General features: G+C 40.5%; 1 protein-coding gene across 2 annotated transcripts in view; it reads left to right on the top strand.

Annotated features, from left to right (window-relative positions):
• The window catches only part of PRDM16 (PR/SET domain 16), a 454135-nt gene that overhangs the window by 142406 nt on the left and 297098 nt on the right, over positions 1-14631 (top strand). For both annotated transcript variants that reach the window (XM_075279930.1, XM_075279929.1), the window contains exon 2: positions 10985-11334. In XM_075279930.1, coding sequence (XP_075136031.1) covers positions 10985-11334 — 350 coding nt within the window. The remainder of the gene's footprint in view (positions 1-10984; positions 11335-14631) is intronic.

A 14631-nucleotide genomic window follows, 5' to 3' on the forward strand; every position in this document is an offset into this window, starting at 1 on the left:
AAAAGATATTGAAATGATATCTCGAATGGTCTCTTTCCAAGTGGACAACATGGAAAGGATCTAGAAAATGCCCCCAATCTTTCCTCCTACATTTGGTAGACATCTCCCTGGGGATAGATGGGGGTTATCAAAGCCCAACATCTTGGTACACCTGGCACTGTATACTGAACCTATGTCATTATACTTGAGTTTTTATAGACAGAGATACTTGAATTGAAACCTCTGTCTTTCTCACAGTCCTGAATTGTAATAGGCTCTTCTGTGAAAAATATTTTTGCTGCCTGGCTGACTTGTCGTTTACAGGAAATCTAACACTGGTATTTAATGCTGAGTTATTTGGAAACCCTCCCTGCTGGTTTTACTGTACTCTGGAAAATGCGTTCGGAGGAATACTCCAAATTATCGTTACAGGCTGCATTACCTGTTTCACAAGGAGAAATCCCTTAATTAAAGAATATCTTTAATTTCTCCTTTACCACTTCGCAGTTAGTCTTAAAACCCCCTATAAATTATACATTAGCGCTTTGCTTTTCCAAAGATGGTATTTAGGTTTTCAATGTAAAGATGTAGTAACACTTTTTTTTTTTTTAAAGAAAAAAACATTTGAACTCTAGGAGATTTTTAAGACGATTGTTCATTTTCTGCTTTAAGAAGTAAGCTTTTAGATCTATCTATATATTTCTAGGATGTGGGTGGGCGGATTTGTGATTTAGAAACGTGTAATCAAATATTCTTGCGTGTAGAACAGGTAGCCTGTACTGGAGGATAAAAAAGTTCATATCATAGCCAGTGTTAGGATACAAATGACATCATTCAGGAATTCTGATGACATCACTCTTGATATATTGTCAATCACCAATATAAAGTTTCCCTAACAAACTAGTCTTAGTAGGATTTGTGGATGATCTAATGCAGGGGTGCCCAATACGTCGTCTTCGATTGTCGATCGTGATCTACTGGTAGATCGCAAAGGACGTATGGGTCGATCGCAGGATGCAGGGATCCCCGGTGTCTGCTTGCTCACAGTGCAGGCTGAGAGTCATCTCCTGACACTGGCAGGTGGGGCATCCCCAGCCTGCCAGTGTCCAGAGATAACTCTCAGCCTGCGCTGTGAGCAAGCAGACACCGGGGATCCCTGGGCGGCCACAGAACGCCGCTGTCTCCTGCTCTCACGATCTGCTCGGCCCCACCCACATGTCCAGCCCCACCCACATACACACCCGCACCACCCATAAGCCCACCCGGTCCCGCCCATAGGCCCACCCCAGCCCCGCCCACAGGCACGCCTCGGTCCCGCCCTAGTAGATTTTTTGCCTTGGTCAACTAACAAAGTAGCTCACACGCTGAAAAAGTGTGAGCACCCCTGATCTAATGTGTATTGAGCAACCAACCTGATAACCACATAAAGGCCAATGTTAGGGAAAAGATGGATCCTTAGTTACTCAAAGAGATAAGTTCTTACCAAAGGTGTCTGACATAGGATCGTTCCAGTCTACTAATTGAAAACATGCATGCTAGACTGAGCTAAGAGTGCAGGTTTATAAGGTTTCCAGAAAGACAGCCATCAATCGAATATGGCTAATATGCTCTATGACTATTTGACTATCATCATAGACAATGGGATCCTTTGGGCTCCTTGGTGTTCATCTTCCATTGCTCTGCTACTATAACAGAACAAAACAATGGAAGACAGACCTAATGTGAACATAGCACTTAGGCCGGGTTCACACAGGGATTTATGGTCTGAGGCAGAGGCCGTTTCAGGTTCCGGTCCAAAATACAGGTAGCTGTGACTGGATGCCGGTGCGGTGCAGCGGCATTCAGTCGCGCACTCTGCTCCGGATTAGACCCAAATTAATGGGCCTAGTCAGGAGGAGGGAGTGTCTTCAGGCGAATTCGCAAGGCAACTCTGCCTGAAGAATGAACATGTCCGTTCTTTTTTCCGGGAGCCGGAACAAACAACTCCCAGAAAAAAGAACTGACCGGTTCCCATTGATTTCAATTGGATCCGTCTTCTTGGTCAGGATTTTGAAGCGTCAAAATCCTGACCAAAATACCCCGTGTTAACTCTGCCTCGGCGTAGTAAAGCTCACTATATAACTCAAGACATGACCATGTAAAACTACGGTTAACTCTAAGATAAAAGGTAAGATGTTTAAACTGTCTTAAAGCAATGTGTTTCAAGTGCCCTCCAGATCTTCCATTATTCTGCCCATGTAAATTGTTACATTTTTATATTACTCATGTTTTTGAATTGGTTAAATTTTTTAATTTTTAAAAACTTTCTACCTCCGTTGTAAATTCTAATTTTGGCACCTAATTGAAGCCCCGCGCTGACCAAGATTGTAAAAACATTTAAAAAAAACTTGTGCCCTCTGCCTACAAAATAAGAACCATGTGGCTGTAACAGATACCCGGGGTAACAGAGGTTGTGCTCCATCAGTATTTTCATTACATTTCAGGAACAGTTACATTTTGTAGTCTTTTAATACAGTAATTGCTTTAGACAACAGTTTACATCCCACAACTCTAGGAAAAGAAAAGCAGACTCTGACCAGAAGCACTTAAGGCATGCTCCACAAAATTGACTGTGCAATAATATTCTGCCCTGAAAACCCAAATGTGGCTGTTCCCTCGCACAAACTTTTTTCGCTTATGCAGAATTTTTTTTTTTTTCATTTTCCTGCTTAAGCTTAGGAAGATATTTGTAGATTAAAGCAAACTTTTTCAGATTCTACCTGAAAACAAATGGAAATTTGTGATGTATATTTGACCGTGACTGTGTGTTGGGAATTTTTCTACAAAAAGATTTTCCTTTTAGTTTTTGATTGTTATTTTATAAATTTTAGTTTTAGCTTTCAATCTATGACTTTCAATTTAGTTTCCATGCTCTTTAACTATTTTTTCGATTAGCATTTAGAAAGTTTGTTCTAGAATTTCATGTAAACTATTTAAATATTTTCATGTAATAAAATATTAAATAGATTTAAAGGTGTTTTCCGAGATAAAACAATTTATGGGCTATTGTAGGAATCACATGAGATCAATGAGGGTCCAACCTTTGGCACCCCCACTTATCAGTTGTTCTCAGTTGCTGGAACATGCAGCAAAAAGCAGACAGCGGTGTTCTCTATATAATGGCTGAACTGAGTCACGGCAGCTCGGCTCCACGTGAATGGAAGCTGATCTCCTATACCTGGTCTGACCACTATGCAGAGAACAGAGTCATCTTTTTACTCCTAAACCAGTGACAGTGACAAGGGGACATCCTCTATGTCTGGAGGAGAGGAAGTTTCACCAGTAACATAGAAGGGGATTCTTTACAGTAAGAACAGCGAGGCTCTGGAACTCTCTGCCCCAGGGAGTGGTGGTGGTGGATTCATTGAACAAGTTCAAAGAGGGACTGGAGGCCTTTCTCGAAGAGAACTATATTACGGGTTATGGGTTCTAAATTTTATGGAAATGTTGATCCAGGGTTTTATACTGGCTGCCAGATTGGAGTCGGGAAGGACTTGATGGACTGATGTCTTCATCCAACCTCATCTACTATGTAACTATCTTCTCCCTGCTTTATTCTCTGTGTATCAGCTGATCGGTGGGGCTTGCCGAGTATAGGACCCCCACCTATCTCATATTGATGACCTATCCTTAGGATAGGTCATCAATATTTTTAGCCTAGATATCCCCTTTAGTAATCAATATTTGTTATTCCTAGGTACCTATAAATATATTTTAGATGTAGTTTTTAGTGTTGTGAATGATTTTCCTAGTAAAATAGTATGGGGAAAAGAAATCGAAGTATATGGAGAGAACAATGGGGAAAGTTGATTCCTTGTGTGGGGCCTAAAGAGGCAGAGAATAACATAGGGATTCTAAGAATGATGAAGAGAATCGCTGTGTTATGCTTCACCCACTTAGGTCCTACAATAGGACTTCAACATTCCCATAAAAACATTACTTGGTGCACTTTAAGACTGCCATTTCCAAATTTCGAGGATAGGAAATTATTTACTCCCATACCAATCGCCAAAACACACACTAATGTGAAGAATCTATAAGATGGCTAAGAAGACCAAGTGGTGATAAGTCTGGTGGGGAGTAATAATAACAAGGACCTCTCAACTCACTGGTCCATTGGTATTCCATTTTGGGGCATGATTCCTTAGAACTTTATGTTGCAGTATGTGTCTGTTATTCCTCCTAGAAATGTATGACTATATTGAGTGTCCCCTTGTAAAGGGTACGTGCCCTGCATAGCTTGTCACTGATAGGACAGTATAAGAATGTGTAGGGAGTCCGGATACACACCCCATCTGGTAACACCCAGTACTCAATTCATTCCTAAATATCCAGGAGGAATGGCACAGCGTAAAGAAAACATGGACTAGAATTTTTGATGAACTGGGAATGCAATATTTAAAACAGACATGCCAAGAGACCGGACTCTTTAATAAAAAGTATGGAGGTGATTCAGAGACCACTTGGTGCCTCATTTACTGCCCCACTCAGCGGTGCATTCTGCTAGAAAACTTTGTAGCATTCCACACCTGGTATTTCAGAATAAAAGTAAGAGGTTTGACTTCTCCTTTGCCAAGCAACACATCCCCATGCAGTACATGTCTAGCCATCTAGGTCCCGATAAATCAAGGTATTCCTTAAGAAAGGCTGTTTTATAAGATCTGAGCCACTGGGTGTAGCATTAACTAAACAGGCTGCTGCGTCCGTCTCCCTGGATAGCTCCTCTTTCCAACTTGGCAAAGAAAAAAAATGTCTTTTGTGGAAGCAAAAACTGTAATTTTTGCTGGGTGTTATCCTGTCTTGGATTACATCAGGGGTCAATCATTAATATGCACCATGGGAGTTCATTCGATTTCACTTTTGGCCCACAATGGAGCAGTTGTTTAGCCTGTTTTTCTAGTGGAAACTACTGTTCGGTGAGAGTGCAGTCCTGCTGCCTTATGCATTGCAAAGGAAAAAAATAGACAATTATGTTTCCTCGCTGCCTCAGTCACTTGCATTGTCGGAGAGCTGCTTTCCTTCCATCCCAGAATCTTGAGCAGGAATGCCTGCAGAATCACAATCACCTCCACTACAAATGGCAGAGTTGCGCCAGCAGACAATTTCTCGCCATTACCAGGGAGACATGCAAATCTCAGACTTTTTTTTGTTTATTTTAAGCCCGAATAACAAACGGATACTTTTGTTACCTGTTTTTGTTTAGTTTCTTTCTATTTCCTTGCCTTATGTGTTATTATTAGAGATGAGCGAACAGTAAAATATTCGATATTCATTATTTGTTTCGAATAACCGCTCAATATTCGATTATTCCATCGAATATCGAACCCCATTATAGTCTATGGGGAAAAATGCTTCGTTTCAGGGGAACCCACCATTCGACTCAGGAGGGTCACCAAGTCCACTATGACACCTCAGCAAATGATGCCAACACCTCTGCAGTGCAACTGGGACAGCAGGGGAAGCATGTCTGGGGGCATCTAACAAGCCCAAATCACTGTATTACCCCACCATCACAGCCTATCAACTACACACTTTCTACACTCAAAAAAACCTCTATCAAAGTGGGAAAATACCTGGAAACCTTCTCTAACCCAATTGGATGAACAGAAACCCAAATTGAAGCTAAAGAAACATTAACAAGCACCCCTTTAAATCACGTTGCCCATGACAACCACAGATGGAATAGGCAATGGGAAATCCAACAGTACCCACCCTGAACTGTCATTGTGTATGTGTGTGTGTGTGTGTGTGTGTGTGTGTATGTCTGTGTGTGTGTGAGGTGGTAAGACCTTCCAAAATTCACTTTTATGGTCCTTAACGTGAGCTCTTCAAAATTAAGTTACAGGCCCTTAAGCTGAGCTACCAGCAGAGATTGAGGCCCTTTAGGTGACTTCAGCTTCTTACCAGCAGAGTTTTAGGCCCTTAGAGTGAGTAGAGCCTTGCACCATCAGAGTTTTGGGCCCTTGGAGTGAGCAGAGCCTCTAACCAGCAGAGTTGGGGGGAATCAAGGTGAGTCTCCACAAGCCGGAACGGCAACATCTCCTGGGCCAGGAGTTTGGAGATGTGCGTGTTTAAGGCTTGTGCATGGGGGTGGGTAGCGCTGTATTTTTGCCTGCGCTCAAAAGTCTGGGAGATGGTGGGTTGCTGTGAAGAGGCGCATTATGGTACAGGAGAAAGAGCTAAGGCAGGAGAAGGAGCTGAGGCAGGAAAAGGGGAGGATGAGGGAGAAGTCTCCAAAGTAGTGGAGGCAGATGTGGAGGTTTCCTGGCTGCTGGTCTGGACTACAGCGCCAGCACTGGCAAAAGTGGGAGAGGCAGTGGCGGAAATGCCGGACGACGATTGTCCTGCGTTTGCTCTATGCCACTGAGCCCACTGCTTGCCTTCCAAATGACGGCGCATGCCAGTGGTTATAAGGTTGCTCTTTTCAGAGCCCCTACTCAGTTTGGAGTTGCAGAGTGTGCAAACCACAGTATATTTGTCCACCGCACATACATTAAAAAAAATTCCACAACAACAACAGGAAATAACGGATGCTCCAGTGTTTGTGCATCAGGACACAGCAACTTATCTGTTACCTCTGGTGATTCAGGACGTGGTGGAACAGAGAGAGGAACAGTGAATGAACCCAAAAACAGCTCCTGGGAGGTAGGAAAGGTGGGGTTGCTGGGAAGATTGGGCATGTTGTGAGGAAGGAGGACCAGACTGTTGGGTAGGAGGAGTTGAGTTAGCCAGCCATTGTAACACCTCTTCCTGGTGCTTGGGCCTAGTTAGGTTTGTCCCTGCACCCTACTTAGTGTGGCCATCAAGCCGGAGACTGTGGGGAAGCGCAATGCTTGCTGCCGCAGAGGAGTAGGCACAGTAGACGCTGTTGGTTGAGCGCAACCTTGCTCCATATCTGCATTTCCACGCCTCCGTCCTCTTCCTCGTCCTCGTTCCCGTCCCCTTGCGCCAGCCTTACGCATTTTTTTATGTATACTAATGCCCTTTTTATGGTCTCTACACCCCTGAGAAAAGCTGTTTGTTTCTCTCCCTATCTCTGACCGCAAATCTGGCGAATATGGCGGCGGACGTTCTTATAAATGGGAGGTCACATGTTTTCGGCAGCCAATGGGTTTTTTCAATTTTTTTCACTGCCTCCGTTGTCGTAGTTCCGGTCCCACCTCCCCTGCACAGTTATTGGTGCAAAAAACGCGCCAGGGAAGGTGGGAGGGGATACGAATTTTTACTGCGTATGCCATGTGGTATTCGATTGGGAACAAATACCTTGAACAGCCTGATATTCGATCCAATACCGATTTGATCGAACGGTGTTCGCTCATCTCTAGTTATTATATGTTCTGCATTGTTTTAAATATTTTATACTTATAACAGGGATCTGTCAGCAGAAGGGACAGCAGACAATCAGCAGGCTGAGAGATCCAGTGTTACCACAGGTGGAAGCCACAGCTTGTACAGCTAAATGTAGGCAGTTAGCAAAGGAAATTTACTACAAAACACCTATCATAGTGATAGCATTGTCATACCATGTATAAAAATACACTAGTATTATCCATTACCACATCTATCCATCTATCTATCTATCTATCTATCTATCTATCTATCTATCTATCTATCTATTATCTATCTATCTATCTATCTATCTATCTATCTATCTATCTATCTATCCATCCATCTATCTATCTACAGTATCTATCTATTATCTATCCATGTATCATCATCTCATTATCAATGTATTATCTATCTATCTATCTATCTATCTATCTATCTATCTATCTATCTATCTATCTATATCAATACCTATATGTCTACACATACGTTTCTGTATCTATCACTATCTATCTATGTATCTATCTGTCTATTAGTTTATCTATCCAAAGTGGTATATAACAAATAGCAGCAATGCATTTTATCTCTATTTATATAGGTCTTGGTTCAGTTTACTGAATGCTGCTGTAGTTTTTGTATATCTATATCTTGTATTTCTTCTATTTATCTATCTATCTATCTATCTATCTATCTATCTATCTATCTATCTATCTATCTATCTATATATCACACGTATCTATCTATCTATCTATCTATCTATCTATCTATCTATCTATCTATCTATCTATCTATCTATCTATCTATCACACGTATCTATCTATCTATCTATCTATCTATCTATCTATCTATCTATCTATCTATCTATCTATCTATCTATCTATCTATCTTTCCTAATACTATATGGCTATTATATTTACATAGTACAACAGTAAAGCCATTATCTGCTACACTGTAACAAACCTTGTCTTTAATAGCTTTCATTTGCTGTAAGGCAGCCGCGCAGTCATTAGTACAGTCATTAACCCATATCCCTTACTCTGAAACCGCTGCATAACCAAAGTCAGGAATTTCAGGTTTATAACGCAAGAAAATAACATGCTATTGTGTAGCAAGGATTTCCAAACTCATAAAAAGCCATGTTCTTGGCAAAGCCTCACAACAAGTTATGAAAGGGTGATTAGAAACACTCGCGCTGTAATTGAAGTCTGGTTAGCAGTGATTGTAGGCCTGTGTTTGCATTGCAGAACGTGGTGATGCTTGTACATATTTTTACATGGCTGTAGTGAGTACATGGAGGGGTAACACCAGTGCACTACAGAAAGATTCTCCATAGCAACCACAATCACATTCATGGACAATTTGTTCAGTTTCTGATTTGTTCGGCCTCCTGCTCGCAGTTACAGCTGATTCTTTTCCAATGCTGGGAGACTCCAATCACTGGATTTGTGGCCATTAAAGTCAGTGAGTGTCTACTCCAAGTTTATAATGAGAGGCCCCCTTGAATGTATATGATGAGGGGGCACATGGTGTCACTGTCCCCAGGAGTTTATATTAATTATTTATTTCAATAAATTTAATCTAATTTGGTTTGGTCTTCTTTTATTATCCCCCTATTTCTTGAGGTAATTCTACAAGATGGTGCTTACCAGTTGGGGTTAAGCAAGGTCAGCTGTGCCCTTGGCATGAGTAGGTTCTAGAAGTTTCTTTCTTGATAATCTGCCCAGTAACGGCCTAGCAGCGGACTGCCAGATGTTTCTGCCCAGCAACGAGCTTATCAGCTGATTGGACAGCTGTTTGTGAAAGGCGGGAAATTTGAAGATAAAAGACTGCTCAGCTGGTAGCTCTGTGACAGTTCCTGAGGAGACCAGCTGGAGGAAGTCAACGCCCACCCGCCCGCCCAATATGTCAATTATGGACTGTCGTGGAGTTTTATTAGTGGGGGTTTTAGTCGCCCAGCTATCGCTGGGAGGACTGTAAGTTTACTGTATTGTTATTTGGTTTTATGGTATTTTGGTTCTAATTATTTATTTAATATTTATAAAGTTTGAAGTTTTAATGATGATTTAATTATTTATTTATTGTTGGATTGGTAACCCCATAAATAAAACACCACGGCCATTTATCTTCCATTAAAAAGTTGTTGTGTTTTTATTTCATTGATTTGAAGTTTAAAGTTAATTTAATGAAGGTTGTTTTTTCCTGTGGGTCATGTGACACCATGGGCAACGCTAGGTAGGGACAGACTGCCGGGACCCCTGTATAAGAACGGTATGTGCCCCTTTAATGCCCAACAGATAATTTGGCAACAAGGATGCACTTATCATAGAGGACCTCCCTCATGGATCCTCCATATGGACATTTCTATAGTGAATCACATTGAACCAGTAATCTTATAGGAAGAAGAATTTGTATGTTCCTTTAAGAAAGGGATCTGTGATGGCGTATCCTAATCCATGGATGGGTGCAGATTTAATGCAGGAATCTTATGCAAGTTTAGGTGCTTCTTGGTTTGACTGGCCAAGATAGTCCTCATGGTCATGGCCAGAACAGTTTAGTCCAAATTGATTTGCCCTCTAGGTCAGTCAGAGTCTACCCTTCAATAACACCCACACATATTGTGTCTGCAAGCAGAACTTTTCACTCCGTATTTTTCATGTGGAAACTGAGCGGAAACCCCACAGACCCCATTATAGTCTATGGGGTCCGTAGGTTCCTAAGGGAACCGCTTTAGTATGTGAATTAGGTTTCCATTCAGGGGGTTCTCAAGTGGACCCCCAAATGGAAACCCATATGCAGGCCTAAGTTGGCAGACCTTCTTTTCTACGAAATTTTGTTAAGACTTTTTGTATGGTGCCTGCTATTCCTACTCATCCGGCCACTATTAAAAGGAAATACAGAGATCATGTAGGAAACGGACACCCTGAGGGGTCAAAACTGTAACATAATCAGCTTTGAGTCTGTGCATTGCGATTCCCTTTGCCTGGTGAACAGTAAGTAAAATATAGCCATTCACGTGTAATAATTTCAATCTCGCTAACATAATCAGACTGATTTCCTAATTGAAAGAGCGTGTTCAGGTTACCATGGAATTTACAACTCAAAATACACAATCAGGCTTCAGTCTACCAACGTGCCGTTATTTCAGGGAATAATGTACCTCATTATTACAGTTCATTGTGTTATCCTTTTGTTTGTCGGGCTTGTAATTCACTTTTATTGCATTTTTACAAATTAAATAATGTCTAATAATAGTTTTCTCGAGCAGCCATGTTGCGGCTGTTATAGATAGGGGGATGGTTGGCCAATTTGTAGAAAAATAAGATGAAAGTAATACTTATTTATAAAGAGAGCACATTGGTGGATACTGGGGGTGCATAGAAAATAACATGGTTATTAGTCATCTATATGACTATTTATAAGCCTGCAGTGAACTTTACTAATATCATATGAACTTTTATTATATTCATTGGGACGGCGATACTTAATGGCCTATCGTGAATATTAGACAGATTGATGTCCACCTTTTGGCCCCCGCACCAATCAGTTGTGGCGTCCATACCATTATTATCCTGGCACGGCTCTTCGCTGGTTCTTCATGGCACATGAATTGTAAGATGTGTCTCCTTTTGTTTCTCTGCAGGTGACAGTGACCTTGTAAATAATATGTATGAGCCTGATCCGGATCTCCTTGGCGGTGACAGTGCAGAAGAGGAGACAGAGGACAGTATTATGTCACCCATTCCTGTAGGACCTCCTTCACCATTCCCAACCAGTGAAGACTTTACCCCAAAGGAGGGATCACCCTATGAAGCACCAGTCTACATTCCTGATGATATTCCAATCCCACCTGACTTTGAACTCAGAGAATCCTCCATACCAGGAGCTGGTCTTGGGATTTGGGCAAAGAAGAAGATTGAAATTGGGGAAAGATTAGGACCTTATATCATGACGCAGAAGACCACAATAAAAGAGAATAATCTAGGATGGGAAGTAAGTACACCGTGCACTTAGTTAACCACAGCTTTTGACTTTTCAATAATAACATATATGAAGTGAAATTGTAAGGAGCGCAGCCTAGAGCAGAAGGATGAACGTGGGCGACAGTGATTCCGGCTATGGATTTCATGTCTTGTAATTATAGCACAGCGCGTTTTACATGATTCTTAATGTGATCATTCAATCAGACTAAAATGCATCAATGTTGCCTTACATTTTTAACCCATTCTGAAACTGCATTTTGTATTATCTATACAAATGGAAGAAACTGTTTTATGAAATATTCACTAAACCAGTGTCCGACTAACCTAAAAATTTTAAAGATCTTTAGACACTTTCATGAAACTTCACACCATTTCCCTGTTGGCTTACTTTGCTTCAAAGCTTGCATTAAAACTTGTGTCATCTTTTTTCAAGCTACACCTCTTTACGGTGAGACATAAAATGTGTCTAAAATGTTTAAGGAAAACAGTATAGGACATGTATTCCAGATTTTTGGATCAAATTTACTAAAATTAAGGTATATTTTGGTTAGTAAATATTCTCCAATGTGACTTTGGGCCTCAGTTATTAGAAGGTCCATTGTCGGTATCGTCTCCTCCAATAAACTTTCAAATGGAGAAGACCTTTAAAACCATCAGGACTGGTATTCTTAGAATGACAAGCAGACATCTTACTGGATACTAAAGTTTAAAGAATTTTACATAGATTCAGGTTTCATTATTATAAAGCTCATTGATGGACCTTGGTAAGTCCAAGAGAAAACTCTCTAAGGCTGAGGCCTCAGATTGCGGAAACGCATCTTTTTTTTGTTGCAGATTGTGTTGCAATTTTTTGAGCCAAAGCCAGGAGTGGATTGAGCAGAAGGTAGAAGTACAAGAACTTCCTATATATTTCTGATTCCATTTGTAGCCATTCTTGGCTTTGGCTCAAAAAAACACAACAAAATCTGCAACAAAAAAAAAGCTGCATTTCCGCAACATGGGGCTTCAGTCTAAAGCATTTCTAAATATGTAGAAAAGGTATGTTGTGATAATTGTCGGAACCCATGGACTTTTATGTCTCGATTTTTTGGTGTATATTATATCAGTATTCAAGGGATTCTGTACCTTTAACCACTGCAAGCAAGTCAGTTTTATTTAGGTTCCCCTCTGTTCATGCCACAAAGTTCTTAATGTCTAATTTACAAAAAATAGAAACTTTCCTCAAAAACCCTATGATCTGCCTTATAGATGTATTTTAAAAGTATAACCGTCTTACCAAACTTTATCAACAGTTATGTGAATAACTACACAAAATCCATCAACGGTGATAACCAACATGTCTGGTCTAAATATATATATATATATATATATATATATATATATATATATATATATATATATATATCACAGTTGTCCTCAAAAAGGACAATTTCTTGTACTTTTCACTTCTTGTCTCCCATCCATGTCTAAATTAGGTCCTCATTTATATGACATTTCTTTAATCCAAATAAGACCAGCACAAATTCTGGAACTTTTTTTATCCATAGACAAGAATTTTCTCATGTATCCCCTGAGTCCATAATCCTGAGTGTCCTCGATGTCCTAACTCTTTTTTTTTAATGTTATTTTTGTAATATACCTGGCCACGTGATCCGGGCATTGGCTGTTTTAAGTGCAACATATTTGCTTAAGTGCAGTTTGGGGCCTTACGGTTGGCGATGTGTTGGATGTAGTTGAGTGAGGCCAATAAATACACGAAACCCAAGCTACCACCATAGAGATTATCTACGAAAATATAATGTTTCCTAACTATGCCTGTTTTACAGTGTTAGAGCTTATGCTATTCACTATGACAATGGACAAATGCTGGAAGTCTTTTCTTCTCCCATAAGACTTGGCCCCCAATTAATATTGGCTACAGTTATATGTTTTCCATTGGCGAGAAGCCCAAATAATCTGTCCTCTACTAGAGTAGGTTAACTGATTCTCATAAGTCTTCTGTGGGTTAGTACTATACAGTGGAAGGAACTTCCCTTCCTTCAGATTCATGTATTTCTAGCTCTTTTTTCACAGTTTTCGTTTTGACTTGGGATACATTAGCCAAAGACTATACTTTGGATCCTTGAGGGATCCCATTGACTAAAGGCGCTGTTATACCTTCAACGGCTGTCAGCCAAACAACAGCTGTTCCAAACAAGTCCTTCATCCATATACACATTCAGTTGGACCAAGTATATGTGTTTTTCAGTGGGTACGGTAGAGTAAGCCACTGCTACAAACATGTGGCGGAAATTTATTTCCAGGGAGAACAAAAGAATTGACCGATGAAATCCAACATGTCTGAGTCTTCAACAGCATCAGTCAGTGGACAGTCAAGAGGACCCCATACAGATTAGTCATTCAATCCCATTGAAATTAGTGGGTTGAACCCAAAAAATTTTTAACATCTATGTCTTTGTATGAAAAAAGAAGGTTGAATATTTAAAGGGGATTTTTCAATGCTTTATTACACCACTTCTTGCTAGGTGGTAAACGTTGCAACAACTTGCTTGGGCATCCAGAAGTAGAAGATCCTAAGAATCGTAAGGAATTGTAAAAAGTGGACAAGTCTTGTGAATCTGGTGTAAAATACAACATACTAAATACAGTGTGTTATTACAATGGTTTTATGGAACGGGATGACCACTTTAGGGTGTCTTGGCACCGTGTGACTGTAAAATGGTGTTTGATGAGACATCTTCCCAACCTTGGACCTTCATCATCTATCAGATTACCAATCTTCATGCACACTACTTTCTCTACAGGACCCTGAAATATGGCATGTATGGGAGCTTAGTAAAACATTTGGACATGGAAGCCGATTCCTTATGGCGTCATCAAGCCATTGCCTTCATTTCCTTTCATTTGCCAAGCTTTTGGTATCCATAACATATAAGTGTCAAATACGAACACCATGTTCTGCATCTTTAAGTGCAAAATATATTATCTATCTCTAGTGCAGTGACTTCTCATACTGCAAATGTTAACTTCACCGCCACAGGTAATCTAAAATTTAAATGTCTCCCTGCATGATTGATGTCGCCATTTTAAAGGCCAAGTTCACACAAAACTGTTATTTGTAGAAAGGACCTGAGCAGTGTGCACAAATTATTCTCTTTGATACAGCATCTCGGCTGAAAGATGCTTAGCCTCAGGGAATGCTCCATCACTGCACCTACCTCTCCTACTTCTCCGTGTACTACAATACAAACCATTTATTTAAAAGCCATTAAAGTCATTTCATGGTTAGGTGATGTACTCGTCACAC

The sequence above is a fragment of the Leptodactylus fuscus genome, chromosome 6 (genome assembly GCF_031893055.1).
Source record: "Leptodactylus fuscus isolate aLepFus1 chromosome 6, aLepFus1.hap2, whole genome shotgun sequence".
Lineage (NCBI taxonomy): Eukaryota > Metazoa > Chordata > Amphibia > Anura > Leptodactylidae > Leptodactylus > Leptodactylus fuscus.